This window comes from Camelina sativa, chromosome 5 (assembly GCF_030686135.1).
Source record: "Camelina sativa cultivar CO46 ecotype springtype chromosome 5, ASM3068613v1".
Lineage (NCBI taxonomy): Eukaryota > Viridiplantae > Streptophyta > Magnoliopsida > Brassicales > Brassicaceae > Camelina > Camelina sativa.
Genome location: NC_141884.1, coordinates 11,553,996 through 11,571,626, shown reverse-complemented (window position 1 = coordinate 11,571,626; position 17,631 = coordinate 11,553,996). Strand labels below are relative to the sequence as shown.

At 40.1% G+C, this 17,631-nt stretch overlaps 2 protein-coding genes and 3 pseudogenes across 3 annotated transcripts; 3 read left to right on the top strand and 2 right to left on the bottom strand.

Moving 5' to 3' along the window:
* Window positions 1-1,602: 1,602 nt before the first annotated feature.
* Window positions 1,603-5,011, top strand: LOC147943601 (oxysterol-binding protein-related protein 1A-like). Of its 2 annotated transcripts, none has more exons than XM_087449924.1 (7): window positions 1,603-2,335; window positions 2,413-2,769; window positions 2,854-2,923; window positions 3,016-3,440; window positions 3,531-3,686; window positions 3,846-4,013; window positions 4,091-4,919. In XM_087449924.1, the coding sequence occupies exons 1-7, from the start codon at window positions 1,760-1,762 to the stop codon at window positions 4,715-4,717; spliced, it is 2,379 nt and encodes a 792-aa protein (XP_087306050.1). In that variant the 5' UTR covers window positions 1,603-1,759; the 3' UTR covers window positions 4,718-4,919. The 2 variants fall into 2 exon arrangements, 1 of the variants encoding a protein (XP_087306050.1); XR_015556699.1 differs by having other exon boundaries at window positions 1,639-2,335; window positions 3,026-3,440; window positions 4,091-5,011.
* A 456-nt stretch (window positions 5,012-5,467) lies between these two features.
* On the bottom strand, window positions 5,468-5,821 carry LOC147943600 (mavicyanin pseudogene; annotated as a pseudogene).
* A 1,165-nt stretch (window positions 5,822-6,986) lies between these two features.
* Window positions 6,987-7,635, bottom strand: LOC104789143 (mavicyanin pseudogene; annotated as a pseudogene).
* A 7,062-nt stretch (window positions 7,636-14,697) lies between these two features.
* LOC147943599 (uncharacterized) lies at window positions 14,698-15,495 on the top strand. The gene is made up of 2 exons (XM_087512289.1): window positions 14,698-14,849; window positions 14,988-15,495. The coding sequence occupies exons 1-2, from the start codon at window positions 14,698-14,700 to the stop codon at window positions 15,493-15,495; spliced, it is 660 nt and encodes a 219-aa protein (XP_087368415.1).
* A 2-nt stretch (window positions 15,496-15,497) lies between these two features.
* On the top strand, window positions 15,498-16,601 carry LOC147943598 (oxysterol-binding protein-related protein 1A pseudogene; annotated as a pseudogene).
* The last annotated feature ends 1,030 nt before the right edge of the window (window positions 16,602-17,631 follow it).

The window sequence follows — 17,631 nt, the reverse complement described above, 5'->3', positions numbered from 1 at the left end:
ATTTGTTTTAAAATGAATAAAAAATAAAAGCAAATAATATGCGACATATCTTAAGGATGACAAGTAGAATTGAAAATAAAACTATACATCTTAATGTTCATAATATAGGAATAATATATATGTAGTACTAATATCCCAAAAAAAATTAAGAACAATTTAGATGATAGAAAAATTAAATATTTCATCATATTTTAAAACAAAATTATCACATATATATATATATATGTATATATCATATCTTACATATATATATCATAAACACATGTTAAACTTCTTATAAACATAATAGCATATGCTACACATATATTAAACTCTTGAGGCGATTCTTTTGAGCCCTGCACCTGATGTTGAGTTTCCTATCACGCCTCCAACTGCCATTCATGAGAACCAGACTGGCTTCTACCGGTTTAATGTTGTAATCACCCGTGACAACAATATGTGGGATGTGCTGCTAGACGGTCCACGTGGTGCTAGGCGCAGTGTTGTGTCCTCTACCTGGGTAAGCAAATATTAACATAGTTAAATATTTCATCATATTTTCTAACAAAATTATCACATATATATATATATATATCATATCTTACATATATATATATATATATATATATATATATCATAAACACATGTTGAACTTCTTATAAACATAATAGAATATGCTACACATATGTTGAACTCATACATAAAGTTTATAAGAATTACAAAAATGCAATAATTAAATATTAATATCTTTTATTATTTATTCTATTTTTAATTGTTGTTAATCATTCATTAGAATGCTATAAATACTATGGAGGTGAAAAATATAACATAAACAAAAACAAATAGTTTCAATTAATTAAAATTTAGTGCCTTAAAATATGAATATGATTATAAATATAAGAGTTATAAAATATTTGATAGAATATATAAGTTAATAAAATATGTGAAAAATTCATAAAAATAAATTTATTGTGAATAAAGAACTGATTTTTTTTGGTTTGGATATAAAAATTTGAAATTACTATACATATAAATATATGACAGGAACTTCAAGGTAATCAGATTATAATTTTTAATATATATTTTGTTCTCTCTTAAAACGAAATATGTAATCAGTTCTTTCTCTATAAATATTTATAAAGTCTATATATTAAAATATATTTTAGTTTATTATAATTAGAGTGACATTACAAAACAAATTATGAATTATCTCTATTATAGTGAAGAAATAAAACAGAAAAATTATGATTGGAAATTATGATTAAAAAGTAGAAGAAAAATTGAACCTTTTATAATAAATTAAGTTGTTTTTTACGGATAAAAACTCTTTAGGTGACAGGTATCAAATTCTGGGATAAAATTTTAGAATGAACTCTTCTTTATTATGCAAGATAACAGGGCATTTTACTCGATTAATTTTGATATAAATTTTAAATTATTGGAATACATTATAGTTGTATCTGATTACATTACATCATGATAGGCACTTTATAATAAGGCATTACAGTTGTTACATAAGTAAACAACGAAATGATTAACTTATTTTATATTGGATAAAATATAAAAAGTTCATAGATACCGTTGACCATTAGTTTAAGTCCTAAAATTATATCTTAAAATGATAATGACAAAATAATCATAAATTCAAACTTGGCTTCTCCGGTTTAAGTCCTCCTCCTCCTCCTCTGTTTCTTTCTACCGAACTTCTTCTTCTTCTCTCTCTCTATAAACTTCCTCCTCTGCCGTAACTGTTTACGTGTTGAAGAAGATTTCTATTCACATGCATCCTTTTTGTTGTGTCTCTACTGTCTCTGACCACTCCTCTTCGACACCATTGCCAGAGCAACCGTCCTTCTCTATGTACGCCGCTACCACATCCGAAACTCCATTCGGTTCCGCGAGATCTCAACCGGTTATAACCCGGTCTGCCTCGCAACGTTATAACCATCCCGGTCCATCTAATCACCATCATCTCCTCCACAGTCTCTCTTTTAACCACCAAAACGTCTTTGTCTCCGATCAGCAGGTACTACTTGCCTTGCCTCCAGCGGCAAGGGAAGCCCCCGTTGATGTTAAGATCAACGATATCGCCGGGAACTCTATATCCGGGATATTGTACAAATGGGTGAACTATGGGAAAGGATGGAGGCGAAGATGGTTTGTTTTGCAAGATGGTGTTCTTTCCTATTATAAGATCCATGGACCTGATAAGATTGTTGTTGTTCGTGAGACTGAGAAAGGATCAAGAGTGATCGGAGACGAGTCCACCCGTATGATCTCCAGGAATAACCGTCATGCCGGCTCTAGCGCCAACCACCAACTCCGACGCAAGCCATTCGGCGAAGTCCATCTTAAGGTATGACTACATCATCTATGCAGTTTTGATGATCAGTATATAAATAGTGCCACAATTTGATTATGTGCTCTGTATAGGTTTCATCAATACGAGAGAGTAGATCAGATGACAAGAGGTTTTCAATATTTACTGGTACCAAGAGGCTTCACTTACGTGCAGAGACGAGAGAAGACAGAACAGCTTGGATGGAGGCGTTGCAAGCTGTCAAAGATATGTTTCCAAGAATGTCCAATTGCGAGTTAATGGCACCGACCAACAGCTTGGACATCTCTATAGAGAAGCTTAGGTTGAGATTGGTTGAGGAAGGAGTGAGTGAGTCAGCCATTCAAGACTGCGAACAGATCACGAGGTCAGAGTTCTCAGCAGTTCAGAGCCAGCTTTTGCTCCTTAAACAGAAGCAATGGCTTCTCATTGATACACTCAGACAACTAGAGGTATTTATAACGTTTCCAAACAGATTCCTCTAGATGTGTCTTAAAAATATTTTAAGAAATTGATGTCTCTATGTCATTGTCTAGACAGAAAAAGTAGATCTTGAGAACACGGTTGTAGATGAGACTCAACGACAAACTGACAACGGAGACTCAGGTGACTTAAGACACAAGAAGCCTTTTCTTTACTACAAAAATTTTCAATCTACCTGCCTAACTGATATTAATTGATTCCTTCTATCTTGAAAGGAACTATTAGTGAATCCGAAGATGATAATGAACAATTTGATGAGGCTGAGGAGGAAATTGATACGTGTGACTCTCTTTCTTCAAGTTCATTCAAAAGTATTGGATCTGCTTTCCGTACATCATTCTCTTCAGATGATGATGGACTTAATAATGGTTTTGAGTCAGATGATGATGATCTTGATCCTTCTATCAAGTCTATTGGATTTAACTATCCTCATGTCAAACGACGAAAGAGATTACCTGATCCGGTTGAAAAAGAGAAGAGTGTTAGCCTTTGGTCAATGATCAAAGACAACATTGGCAAGGATCTCACAAAAGTTTGTCTTCCTGTTTACTTCAACGAGCCACTATCTTCTTTACAGAAATGCTTTGAGGATTTGGAGTATTCATATCTTCTTGATCAAGCATCTGAATGGGGGAAAAAGGTATAGTAAGAATCTGTAGATGAGCAAATATTATTTAGATTCTTTTATGGTAGTCTCATGGTTTTGCCAACATCAAATGAACCTTCTCAGGGCGATAACCTGATGAGGATTCTGAATGTAGCTGCCTTTGCTGTATCTGGTTATGCATCAACCGAAGGAAGAATTTGCAAACCTTTTAATCCAATGTTAGGGGAAACATACGAGGCTGACTATCCTGATAAAGGCCTTCGATTTTTCTCTGAAAAGGTTTGTTTCTTTTATATGAACAACTTCATTATTAAATTTTGGTGAAGATAAAAATATACATAACATTTCTCTTGTTAATTTTGTTCTTAGGTGACTCATCATCCTATGATTGTGGCATGCCAATTATACATAACACTCTCTTGTGAATTTTGTTGTTAGGTGAGTCATCATCCTATGATTGTGGCATGCCATTGTGATGGAACCGGATGGAAATTTTGGGGAGATAGCAACTTGAAAAGCAAGTTTTGGGGTCGATCAATTCAGCTAGATCCTATTGGTTTGTTGACTTTGAAATTTGATGATGGTGAAACTCTCCAGTGGAGTAAGGTATGAATCTTTATAGATAGAAAAAAAAACATTTGTGCATGATATGTAATGCTTATACACTTCTGCTCAAAATATAGGTGACTACATCAATATACAATCTCATACTTGGTAAACTGTATTGTGATCACTACGGAACAATGCGGATAGAAGGTAACGGTGAATACTCATGTAAACTTAAATTCAAGGAACAGTCGATGATCGATAGAAATCCACATCAAGTTCAAGGTGTAGTAGAAGACAAAAATGGGAAAACAGTGGCTAAGTTGTTTGGGAAATGGGATGAGAGTATGCACTATGTGTTGGTGAATCAAGGAAAGGTGAGTGAATCTCATCTTCTGTGGAAACGAAACAAACCTTCCGAAAACCCGACGAAGTATAATCTAACACGGTTTGGAATCACATTGAACGAGCTCACGCCTGGTTTAAAGGAAAAGTTGCCACCAACAGATTCAAGACTTAGACCAGACCAGAGGTATTTAGAGAAGGGAGAGTTTGAAATGGGAAACGCAGAGAAGTTGAGGTTGGAACAGAGACAAAGACAAGCGAGAGAGATGCAAGAGAGAGGTTGGAAACCAAAGTGGTTTAGAAAAGAGAAAGGAAGTGAGACTTACAAATACAATGGAGGTTATTGGGAAGCTCGAGATTCTGGTCGTTGGGATGATTGTCCTGACATCTTTGGTCAAGTTCACCAATCCATAAAGTAAACGAGACCTACAAAACTCCATTTATCTTCATCACTAAATATATATTTCCATTTTTGTATGTTTGTTGTTTTTGTTGTTTCTCGCGTTCTTCATGGGTATAATTGTTTACATACCATTTTTTTTTCCTTCAGTCAAGGAGTTTGTGATGGAAAACAACTAATTTCTCCTTAGGCTCCTACTGGTAACCCATTGTGCTTCTTCACGTTTCCCACTTCCTAGATTTGCGATGGATTTGCTAAAGTTGTGGAGAATCAATTTCAAACCCAAGTCATCCAAGTCCTCTATATATACTCATCGAGTTTTTCTCTTGGAAAATAGTGATTTAAGGAAATCAAATCGTTTGTTCTCACACACAGCAAAAGCACAAAACATCCAGCAATTTCTCTCTCACAAAGTAAGTGTCTTCGAGAGTATCGTAGTGTGTAGTTCATGTAGAGCCGGTGTGTTTGAGTGATTAGCAGACCCGGTTGTGAATGTGTTGTATTCTGGGACTCTTGTAACCTTAAATCCCGTCGCACTGCGGGGCTTTCAAAGAGTTAAGGAAAGAGATTTTGGTCTCGCCTCTATTCTTCCCTTAACGTTTGTGTTGTTATCTCTTATTCAATACCTCTTACGTAGTGTGGCAAATTTCTAGCTCCTACAATACGGTGGAGCACTGTTAACCGGTGAAGGAGACAAAGAAGAGCGTGGTGATCGTACTGGTCCAGGAACCGGAGCAGCGACGGGTAAGACATGGATTTGAAGCTTCTGTCACAAGTTGCAGTGACTAGGAGATCCGCATATGAAGTGTTGGAGTTCCGGTTTGGTTAGAATGATGGTATCAGAGCCGGTCTGGTATCTCGTTATCGGTTTAGTAGATTCGCACAGCTTGAAATCATTGTGAGTGACTTCAGTGACATCGTGGAACTCTTTGTTGTAGTTGAACACCAAAGAGTCTCCAACTTGGAAAGTTCTTGAAGATGCCCATGCATCGTAATTGACGCTCATAATCGTCCATCCCGTGGAGTCACCGACTTTGTGAACCATTGCTCCAATGGAAACTCCACAAAGTGCGGCAAGAATCAGCAAATAAGTAAAGAAGACGTTACTTTGGATCAAAGCCATGAATATGATGGACTGTTGTTGAAAACAAGAGAATTAAGCAGCAATGAAAGAAAACAGCTTTTTATGAAGTTTTGAGTTTTGTGTTGGTGAGAAGTTGAAAGAGCACTATGTTGTTTATATATAGACCCGAGCTCTCGTTTAAAACAATCCTTATCCTTTTCTCTTTAGGAATTTGACACTTTTAATATGTTTTTCTTAACCAAAAAAATATATTTTGATAATTCCTAGTGATGATGTTTTTGTTAAGGTCCTTTTTAATTTCCCTTTTCCATATAAAAAGACTAAAAGAGATACAGTATATATTTAACTGATTTGCGCATCATGTTTTCGTTTGATTTTCCTTTTTTGTCTAACCTACTAGAATAGAATTGAGAACTCCCAAGTCCCAATAGCCCTTGTTAAAAAAAAAAAACTTTATTTAATCATAACTTTACTGTTCTTAATGAAAAGCTAAAACAGAGGCTTCACATAAATTTTTTTCTTTTAGGATTGTGATTTTAATAAATAGTGTTTTGATTTGTCCACGTCCCTCTCGCTCCGACTTGAATATAAAGACACAAGTCATCGATATATCCAATAGTGAATTTTATTTTTGCTTTACTTTTTCACATTCATATAGTTTTCTACTCTGAATTTTATTTACACAAAAATTAAACTATTTATAAAGATTAAATAAATTATAACATATACTATTTTTTGGGTTGAAAAAAATGGTAATAATATTAAATAGGTTTGAGTATTCGAGTAACCATCTCGATTCCAGTTTAATTTTACACATCACAAGATCTAAAATTCATGATCAGGAGTACGTAGTTTGTTGCAATGTATGGCATGCTCGGTTACGTACGAATATCTATATTTCTCATTTTTTTCTTAATTTATAAATACTTTGTTTCCTTTATAACGCATGATATATAACTGACTAATTGTTTGCCGAGTTTGCAATTGTACGTAATATCAAAATTATTTAGCAAAATAATAGAAATTTATGTGAACATACGGAAGTTAAAAAGAATTTGTGTCGCTTGTTACGTTGAAGTAAACAAAACCACTCAAGGAACAAAAAAAAAAAACTTAAAACTCATAGTCTCAATTCTCAAACGTACGTACGGAACTGGTAAAACTAAGAAGTAGAACCAAAAGCCAAAAGACAAAACGTCTGTGAATCTATCAAACTAATATGAAAATTAGAGAAAGTAAAGGAAGGACGCAGAGTCCGATCCAAACACTAGACTTTGAAGCTGCGCTAAGTGGAGCTGGTGACGGTCCCATCTGATACTGTGGAGCACTGTTAACCGGTGAATCAGCCAACGGTGAAGGTGACGAAGAAGAGCTTGGTGATCGGACCGGTCGAGGAACCGGAGCAGCGACGGGTCCTAATGAGGCTGGTAAGACATGGATTTGAAGCTTCTGTCCAAAATTGCAATGTCTAGGATATCCGCATATGAAGTGTTGGATTCCTGGCTTGGTTAGAGCGATGGTATCAGAACCGGTCTGATATCTTGAAAGCGGTTTAGATGCTTCACACAACATGAAATCATTGTGAGTGACTTCAGTGACGTCATGGAAATCTTTAGTGTATTCGAAGACCAAAGAATCTCCCACATGAAAAGTTTTTGAAGATGCCCATGCATCGTAATCAACGCTAATCGTCCATCCTTTGGAGTCACCCACTTTGTGAACGGTTCCTCCAATGGCACCTCCAAAAAGTGCAACAAGAATCAGCAAAGAAGTAAAGAAGACGTTGCTTTTGATCAAAGCCATGATGAATTGTTGTTTGAAACAAGAGAATTAACCAGCAATTAAAGAAAACAACTTTGTAAGAGATTTTATGAAGTTTTGAGAGTGGGTTGGTGAGAAGTTAAGATAGCGCTATGTTGTTTATATAGAGACCTAAGGTCTCGTTTAAAACAATCATTTTCTCTTTAGGAATTGGGTTGACAATTTTTATATATTTTCTTAACCAAAAAAATATAATATATTTTGATAATTTCTATTTCCTAGTGATGTATTTTTTATGGTCTTTTCTAATTGGCGTTTTCCATATAAAAGATAGATACAATATATATGTTACTAATTTGCCCATTGTGTTTTCGTTTGATTTTTTTTTTTTTTTTTTGTCTAACCTACTAGAATTGAGACTCCTAATAACCCGTTGTTAAAAAAAAAGTTTAGGTTGACAAAAAAAAAAAAACTATAGTCTTCTTAATTAAAACCTAAAATAATCTAGATTTTCTTGATGTCCCTTAACAAAAAGAACAAAAAGAAAGATTCGTGTATGTGCTTAGGCTTATTCAAAGTGTGCATAAAGTGAACAGTCAAATTGATTATTCGCAAAATAACCTTCCACTTTTTATTTTTTATTTGCTAATAATTAACTTCAAGTGTGATGGGTGTCTAATTTCATCATATTTCATGTTCAATTTTCAGAAAAATGCTATTTTAAATAATATCATTTTTTCTTAAGCATAATAAAGTGCACTACATATTGACCGTACAAAATTATTAATACATGGGATTTTGTTAATAAGAAACATAACACTTTAATAAAAAAGTACTGGCCAAATTTTTTATAAATGGCTGCCTACCTAATAAATTAGATATTGATAAGACTAATCCTCTGTTTTTTTTTTTCTCATTTTGTACTCATGAGTATTTACATATTTATAGCTTAAACTTAAATATTATCTAGTTCATGAATATATAGCATATACATATTTATAGCTTAAAATTTGATATCATTTACCAAATAAATCATATGGTTAACTAGATGATGATGGCAGTTGATAAAAACAGTTAACAAGATAAGTTTTGTCGAAATTTTGTTTATCATCATTATCAATATTATATTATATTATACACTGTATCTGAAGAAAATCACAATGTAATTGACACAAAACATGTGTAGCTCAAATCTAATCATGTATGTACTAACGATCAGGTTGTAAATGTATTTATGGCTGTATTTATACAGATGCTTATATAGATAATCACTGCTCTAGTAATGCTTCATCTTGTTTGCTTTGCTGTAATCTCTATATAGGCTAGTGTAGCTCAAACCTGATCATGTATTAAATTGGCTATAATGTACTAGCGATCAGGTTGTAAATGTACTGATGGCTGAATTTTTCCTTTCATGTTTTTTACAGGTCCATAATGGCTGTTGTTAACCTTCAGGAAGTGAATTTCAAGGATCCTATGCTTAATGCCTTCATCTTGACATCGACACAGAGACAGCTCACTCAGGAGGAAGTGATGTACATTTTTGAGGCGTTTCTTTTCAGTCCTACACCTGATGTTGAGTTTCCTATCACGCCTCCAACTGCCATTCCTGAGAACCAGACTGGCTTCTACCGGTTTAATGTTGTAATCACCCGTGACAACAATACGTGGGATGTGCTGCTAGACGGTCCACGTGGTGCTAGGCGCAGTGTTGTGTCCTCTACCTGGGTAAGCAAATCTGTTCATGAAAATTTGATACTTTCTTTTTTTGATTGTTTCTGTAAAGGGATGTTAAAACAGGTAAACCCACCCCGTTTAAACCCATCCAATTTAAACCCACCCCATTTAAGTATAAACCCATTTAAACTCATATATATTTGAAACCCATTTAACCATACCCATTTAAACATACATTGCCCCATTTAACCTATTAAACACATTTAAGTATATAATTTTGGTGATAATGTATAATTTTGTGGTTTTGTAATTTTGGCGGTAAAACATTTAGATAACAAAAGACAATTTTGCATTTTTGACGGAAAAACAAGGTTTTGAGAAAAAATATTTTGATAAAAAAGACAATTTTTTTTTTTGGCAGGAAAACATGTTTTTACGGTTTTGGCAGAAAAACACATTTTTTACGGTTTTGGCAGGAAAACATATTTTACGGTTTTAGCGGGAAAACACATTTTAATAAAAGTATCAACACAAATGGGTCTAGATGGGTATCCATTTATTTATAATAAAACCCATATAATTAATGAGACTAAATGGGGAAACCCATTTAACCCATTCAATTTATTCCCATAAATGGGTATAAATGGGCTCATTTTAATTTAACATACCCATTTAATAAATGGGTTTGCTGACCCATATTAACATCTATTTGTACCGGGATGAGCATAATTCTAATAAATAAGATTTTGCGGGGAAAGAATGGAGCAAGTCCTTTATTAACGAAATGAGGTCGTCAATTACAAAGAGTGAGTTCGTCAGCTTACAGACAAGCTAACCACCAGAAAAATGACTATCTCAAAGGTGGAAACGAATTACACAAAAGACAATAAACTCTATTTTCGATGTAGAGTCTGTGAGTAATGTCCAGAAGTCAGAATGAGGTTCCTAATAAATGTTTTGAGCTATTTATAGGTGAGTGTGGAGTTAGGCACTCTAGGGTTTCTGCGCGAATTCCTGAAATTGCCCTCTGCGGAGCTTAATGGACTTTCTCCCAAATTTTTCAGACCGAAGTCACAGTTTAACAAGTTTAGCGAGTCTTGTTGGGCCGAGTTGTCATATGGGACAAAGTCCATATCCAACAATAGTCCCCCCCTCAGTCCGGTGAGCGAGGTATTTCTGCGATCGGCGGGCGTACTTCAAGACTTAACATATGCCTGCTCGGCATTGGGCGTTCCAGACCGCCTCGGGAAGATCTACCTTCGTGTGGTGATGGTTAAAGCGATAGTTTCTTCTCAGCTCGGAGCTCGCTCTGATGTTGTATGCGTTGAGTATGTTGTTGGGGAGCACAGAGCTTGCCTCAATGTTTTGTGCCTTGAGCACGTCTTTGCGGAGCGTAGAGCGTGGCGCCTGGCGCGTGGAGCGTGGAGCTCGTCTAGATGTTATGCGCCTTGAGCTCGTTTTTACAGAGCGTAGAGTTTAATAATGGATCTGCAATGGTTGAGGACGGAGTTGCCGCACTAACTGAGGGTCAGAGAAATTGAGCCAGATCGGCGGGCGGAGATTGAGGTCGGCAAGAGTGAGATTGAGGTTAGCGAGAGTGAGATTGAGGTTGGCGAAATTGAGATTGAGGTCGGCGAGAGTGAGATTGAGGTTGGCGAGAGTGAGATTGAGGTCAGCGAGGGTGAGATTGAGGTCGGCAAGATTGAGGTTGGCGAGAGTGAGATTGAGGTCGGCGAGCGGAGATCCGGTTGGCGAGAGTGAGATTTTCCTGATCGCACTACGACGGCAGTACAAAACCCACATGTCGTCTCTATGGAAGACTTCAAGGTCTTGTTCGCCACCATGACATAGCAGATCTACCATATGATCTTCGACACCAACCGCAGAGTTGATGCTGTCGTAACTCAGACGGCCCCATCACCACTCTCTGCAGGGCAGTTGCCTGTGCTCAGGATAGGCGATCTCTCACGTCGTCTCGATTTCTCGAACATACCGACGGTCAACCAATCAGAGTGAAGGACTCTTCCCCCCAGGTAACGTCGAGCATCTGGCCGTCGAACCCGAACTCACAGATCCGTGAGATCCGGCTATTCAGTTCGCCCCCTCGACAAGCACGAGACCTTGCCTCGAGATCGAGGAAATCCAGTCGCAGATTCGCAGCATGAGTTTGCTCCTTCACCGGGCTATCAACACAGCTCCAGAGATCGATAGGATTGTCGAGGTCACTCGGTGAACTCCTTTCACTCAGCGGATCCTGCAAGCCGCCATACCGAACGTCACGCTGAAGCTCCCAACCAACCTCGGAGATAAGGATTCAGTCCATTTCATGATATCTTTCATGGCGACTGTAGCCAAGGCGCGATTTACCAACGAACAGAGGGATATTGGATACTGCCAGCTGTTCATCGATAGTCTTTCCGGTCCCGTCTTAACTTGGTTGACAAGGCTTGAGTCGAACTCGATTGACAACTTCACCCAATTGTCAACGGCTTTTCTCAAGCATTATCGAATTTTCATTGAGCGAGGTGTGACGAGTTCGAATCTCTAGGAGATGGACCAAGAACCTGGTGAGCCCATTGGCAGTTTCTTAGGCAGGTTTAAAGAGAAACTGGCGAACGTCTCCGTCCCATAAGACGCCGCTTTCAGGAAAGGTCTACTTCCTAGTTAACCCTTACGGAAAGACCTCAACATCCGAGAACCCAAAGACCTTGATGACACCCTACATCGAGCCTCCCGGTTCACACTCGTGGAGGATGAGGATGCCCGGTTGGCCGCGAAAACGGTGTCCACACCCCCAGCCCCCACGAAGGCTAGGAATTGGGATAAATACCACGAGCCCCGAAAGCACCATGATCCCCAAGACCAAAAAAGGGCGTCGTCCACGCGGTCTCCGAGGCAGATGGCCAAAGCAAGCCGACGCCCGACCCAAAAGATTTGTACTACGACTTCCACATGGTACCCGGCCATTCCACGCACGAGTGCGTCCACCTAAAGAATTATCTATATGGAAAATATCTTTCTTGCGAGGTTGAGGCCGTCTTTCAACCCAAGAGTTTCCGTGGGGGCAGAGGTCGTCGTGGAGGCTGGCGAGGTGGTCGATGTATTGGTGCCCGCGGTGCAGGAGGCGGCGGTCGAGGCTACACTAATAACGGTCTGACTAACGATATTCAACAACCAGAGATTCAAGTACTCGCAGACCATCAAGAGGAGATGCCCCAAGAGAAAGAGTTACATGGTCCCCCCCAAACGACAGCGGGGGCAGAATCCCAAACGCGCCAACTCCCCTCTTCGAGGCCGAATAACTATGATATTCGGCCCGCCAGAGTATTGTACTGACTCCGTTCGAGCATTGAAGAAGAGGGCGCGTCAGGTCTGCAGCCTTCAGGCGGCCTTGAACGAACATTCGCTCTACACGGACCCTATATCATTCACACTGGAAGATGCCAAAGGAATCCAATATCCACATTCGGATCCCCTAGTCGTCGAAGTAGCTATGGGCGAATTCGATGTCGAAAGAGTCCTTGTTGATACTGGAAGTACTGTGAACGTTTTGTTCTGGCAGATGCTAGAAAAAATAGGCGTCACACCCGAGCAGGTGAAACCCGAGACCCAAACTTTGACCGATTACGACGGAGTTGCTAAAATGTTAATGGGCGATGTAAATTTGCAAGTACGCGCGCTGGTGGAGTGACTAGGAAAACTAAATTCGTGGTCATCGACGCGCCTCCAATTTACAACGCCATTTTGGGGCGCCATGGATATACGCGATGCAAGCTGTGCCTTCGACGTACCTTCTCTGCCTCAAATTCCCGAACGCTACAGAAATCTTCACGCTCTACGGCGATCAGAGGATGGTCCGAACTTGCACCATAGTCAAAAAAAAGCAAAGGAAAAAGGAGGAGGCATAGCAATTATAGAGTGGGGACTACCTTACTAGTCCCCATAAGCCGGAGCAAGATCTGCTCAAGTCTCTAGAGTGTTGGGTCGTCCAGGTAAACATCGGCTCTTCAGATCCCTCACGAAGAGTCGGTATCGGAGCCGAACTGGAGGACCACATTAAGACAAAGCTCATCGCTTTCTTACAGTCTCGGTCCTCAACATTCGCTTGGTCCACAAAAGACATGGTCGGGATCAGCCTGGACGTCATCTGCCAAAGACTCAATGTCAATCCCACGTTCACACCAATCAGACAGAAGCGTAGGCGTCTGGGTCCAGATTGGGCAAAAGCAGTCCAAGATGAAGTCGAACGACTGTTCAAAGCGGACCAAATAATGGAGGTTCAATACCCCAATTGGTTAGCCAACCCAGTCGTGATTAAAAAGAAGAACAGCAAGTGGAGAGTCTGTGTGGATTTCACCGATCTCAATAAAGCATGTCCTAAGGATAGTTTCCCTTTGCGGCAGATAGATCAACTCGTCGAAGCCACATCCGGAAACCAGCTGCTCTCTTTCATGGACGCTTTCTCGGGATACAACCAGATCGCCATGAGCTCGACGGATCGCGAAAAAACAGCATTTATTACGGATAGGGTAACTTACTGTTACAAAGTTATGCCGTTCGGACAGAAGAACGCCGGGGCGACCTACCAACGATTGGTGAACATGATGTTCGCCGACCTGCTTGGTCAAACTATGGAGGTCTACATCGACGACATGCTGGTCAATTTTTTGATCGCGGAGCAACACGTTCAACATCTCGCCAAATGCTTCGATATTTTAGACCAGTTCCAGATGAAGCTGAATCCGACGAAGTGCACGTTTGGGGTCACCTCGGGCGAATTCCTGGGATACATCATTACCGAACGGGGAATAAAGGCAAACCCCAAACAGATTGAAGCCATACTGAGACTACCGTCTCCAACTAAAAAATGGGAGGTGCAACGCCTGACCGGCCGGATCGCCGCTCTAAATCGCTTTATCAACCGTTCAACGGATAAATGCTTTCCTTTCTATCAACTCCTCTGAGGAAACAAGGACTTCCATTGGGACTAAGACTGCGAAATCGCCTTTTGGCAGTTGAAGGAGTATATAACCATTCACCCGGTGCTAGTTAAACCAGAGAACGGCGAAACGTTCTACCTCTACGTCTCAGTCTCCAGTTTGGTAGTCAGCGGTGTCTTGGTCCGAGACGACCGTGGCGACCAAAGACCAATCTTCTACACTAGCAAAGCCCTCAACAATGCGGAGTCACGGTAACCCACGCTAGAGAAATTGGCCCTCGCCGTGATTGTTGCTGCGCGTAAGCTTCGACCTTATTTCCAGTCGCATTCCAACGTCGTGTTCACTGATCAGCCACTCCGAACTATCCTCCATAGCCCCCTCCAATCCAGACATATGGCAAAGTGGGCGGTCGAGTTAAGCAAATACGATATCGAATACCGCTCTCGTCCAAGCTCGAAGTCACAAGTCCTGGCCGATTTCATCACCGAGCTGTCCCCTGAACTCGGGGACCCTACCCCTAAGGAGGAACACTAGACGATGTTCGTCGATGGATCGTCGTCTCATCATGGATCCGGCGTGGGACTCATTCTCCGATCTCCCACTGGCGAAGTACTTGAGCAAGCATTGAAGCTCAATTTTAAAGCGTCAAATAACGAAACGGAGTACAAAGCCGTTCTCAGGGGAATTAGGTTAGCACGAGGACTCGGGGTGACACACCTACAAGTTTTCTGCGATTCTCAACTGGTAGTCAGCCAGTTTAGTGGCGAGTTCGACGCCAAGAACGAGCGAATGGGAGCATACCGTTAGTTGGTCTGGACATTATCCAGGGAATTCACTTCTTTCTCTCTGACGAAGGTCCCGCGAAGCGAGAACGCATCAACAGACGCTCTCGCAGCCCTGGCGAACTGCTCGGATCCGGATTTGCGGTGCACCATTCCAGTCGAGTGCATCGAAGCTCCTAGCATCGACCTAGCCAGCCTAATCTCAGTCATCAATGACGATTCGGTTCCGATGGAGGTCGACGAGCCAATAGAAGACATGACGGATGTCACGAAGCCATCCGATGATTGGCAAATTGAGATTAAGCTCTATATCTCCGATGGAATCGTTCCACCGGACCGCTGGGCAACCCGGCGTTTAAAGGCCCAAAGCGCTAAATACATCCTCTTGGATGGAAACCTATACCGCCGCAGTTCGTCCGGGGTATTCCTTACTTGCGTTAGTCGCGAGGAGGCCGAACGAATCATGATGGAAGTACACGAAGGCAACGGTGGCAACCACTCCGGCGGACGTGCACTTGCTTTAAAGATAAAAAAGATGGTCACTACTGGCTAACCATGATTGCCGACTGTGAGGCCTTCTCGGCGAAGTGTGAAGCGTGCCAGCGTCACGGGCCGATGCAACATGTCCCGCCCAAAATACTGAGTACCATCAAAGCTCCGTACCCCTTCATGCGTTGGGCCATGGACCTCGTAGGACCTCTGCCGCCGTCGAGGTCCAAGAAGTTCATCCTTGTGCTAACTGATTATTTCACCAAGTGGGTAGAAGCGGAGTCGTTCACCAAGATCCAATCTCTAGATGTGACCAATTTCATATGGAAAAACATCATATGTCGTCACGTACTCCCGTACGAGATCGTCACCAACAACGGCACGCAGTTCACCTCGCTTATCACCAGGCGCTTTCTTGGGTTGTTGACTTTGAAATTTGATGATGATGAAACTTTGCAGTGGAGTAAGGTATGAATCTTTATAGATAGAAAAAAGCATTTGTGCATGATATGTAATGCTAATACACTTCTGCTCAAAATATAGGTGACTACATCAATCTACAATCTCATACTTGGTAAACTGTATTGTGATCACTACAGAACAATGCGGATAGAAGGCAACGGTGAATACTCTTGCAAACTTAAATTCAAGGAACAGTCGATGATCGATAGAAATCCACATCAAGTTCAAGGTGTACTAGAAGACAAAAATGGGAAAACAGTGGCTAAGTTGTTTGGGAAATGAGATGAGAGTATGCACTATGTGATGGTGAATCAAGGAAAGGTGAGTGAATCTCATCTTCTGTGGAAACGAAACAAACCTTCCGAAAACCCGACGAAGTATAATCTAACACGGTTTGGGATCACGTTGAACGAGCTTACGGCTAGTTTAAAGGAGAAGTTGCCACCAACATATTCAAGACCTAGACCAGACCAGAGGTATTTGGAGAAGGGAGAGTTTGAAATGGGAAACGCGGAGAAGTTGAGGTTGGAACAGGGACAAAGACAAGCGAGAGAGATGCAAGAGAGAGGTTGGAAACCAAAGTGGTTTAGAAAAGAGAAAGGAAGTGAGACTTACAAATACAATGGAGGTTATTGGGAAGCTCAAGATTCTGGTCGTTGGGATGATTGTCCTGAAATCTTTGGTCAAGTTCACCAATCCATTAAGTAAACGAGACCTACAAAACTCCATTTCTCTTCATCACTAAATACATATTTCCATTTTTGTATGTTTGTTGTTTTTGTTGTTTCTCGTGTTCTTCATGGTTATAATTCTTTACATACCATTTTTTTTCCTTCTGTCAAGGAGTTTGTGATGAAAACAACTAATTTCTCCTTAGATTTTCTTGATGTCCCTTAAAAAAAAAATGCAAAAAGAAAGATTCTTGTTAATTTGAAATACATTTTTGCACCAAAATCCCTTAACTTTCATTAGTGAACTGCAAGTACCTTCTATAGTGGCTTACATAAACAAGAACTGACTCAACGAGAAAATAGGAAACAACTAAGACCACAACCCAACTTAATCCACTTGACTCTAACAAACATTGACTCGGTAAACAACACAACTGAAGCAAATAAAATGCAAAACAGAACAAAACACAACAACATAACAAATTTAACCGATTCCAACAAACCCTCCCTTGAACTTAATTCTCTGAGAGATTAAGTTCACTCAAAGTGATCATTCCAAATGCTGCTCTAGCCTTCTGAAACGAAACCAGCTTCAATGATTTTGTCGTTTCATCTGAAAGCTGCGACTCCGTGTTGCAGTAGACAAGTTTGATGACTCCTTGCTTAGTTAATTCTCTGAGGAAATGATAACGTACGCGTATATGCTTCGACCTTCCGTGCATGACTGCATTCTTGGACAGCTTGATGGTTGAAGTGTTGTCGCAAAGAACCATAATTTCGTTAGCTTGTTCATGACCGATCTCTTCCAGTATTCTCCTCATCCAAATAGCCTGACAAGCACAAGCTACAGCCGCAACATACTCAGCCTCCATAGTAGAAAGTGTCACAAGGGGTTGTTTCCGTGAAGACCATGCCACAGCTCCTCCACTCATCATAAACACATACCCCGAAGTACTCTTGCTGTCATTTATATCACCTGCATAGTCACTGTCTGTGTACGCCACCAAATCACTCGTTGTTCCTTGCTTGTACCAAATACCACACTCCATCGTTCCTTTAAGGTATCG

Coding starts and splice junctions, on each gene's coding strand:
- LOC147943601 (XM_087449924.1), top strand. CDS start 1,760: ATGCATCCTTTTTGTTGTGTCTCTACTGTCTCTGACCACTCCTCTTCG. Junction 2,924..3,015: donor AACTGACAACGGAGACTCAG/GTGACTTAAGAC, acceptor CTATCTTGAAAG/GAACTATTAGTGAATCCGAA. Junction 4,014..4,090: donor AAACTCTCCAGTGGAGTAAG/GTATGAATCTTT, acceptor CTCAAAATATAG/GTGACTACATCAATATACAA.
- LOC147943599 (XM_087512289.1), top strand. CDS start 14,698: ATGTTCGTCGATGGATCGTCGTCTCATCATGGATCCGGCGTGGGACTC. Junction 14,850..14,987: donor GCCGTTCTCAGGGGAATTAG/GTTAGCACGAGG, acceptor GACATTATCCAG/GGAATTCACTTCTTTCTCTC.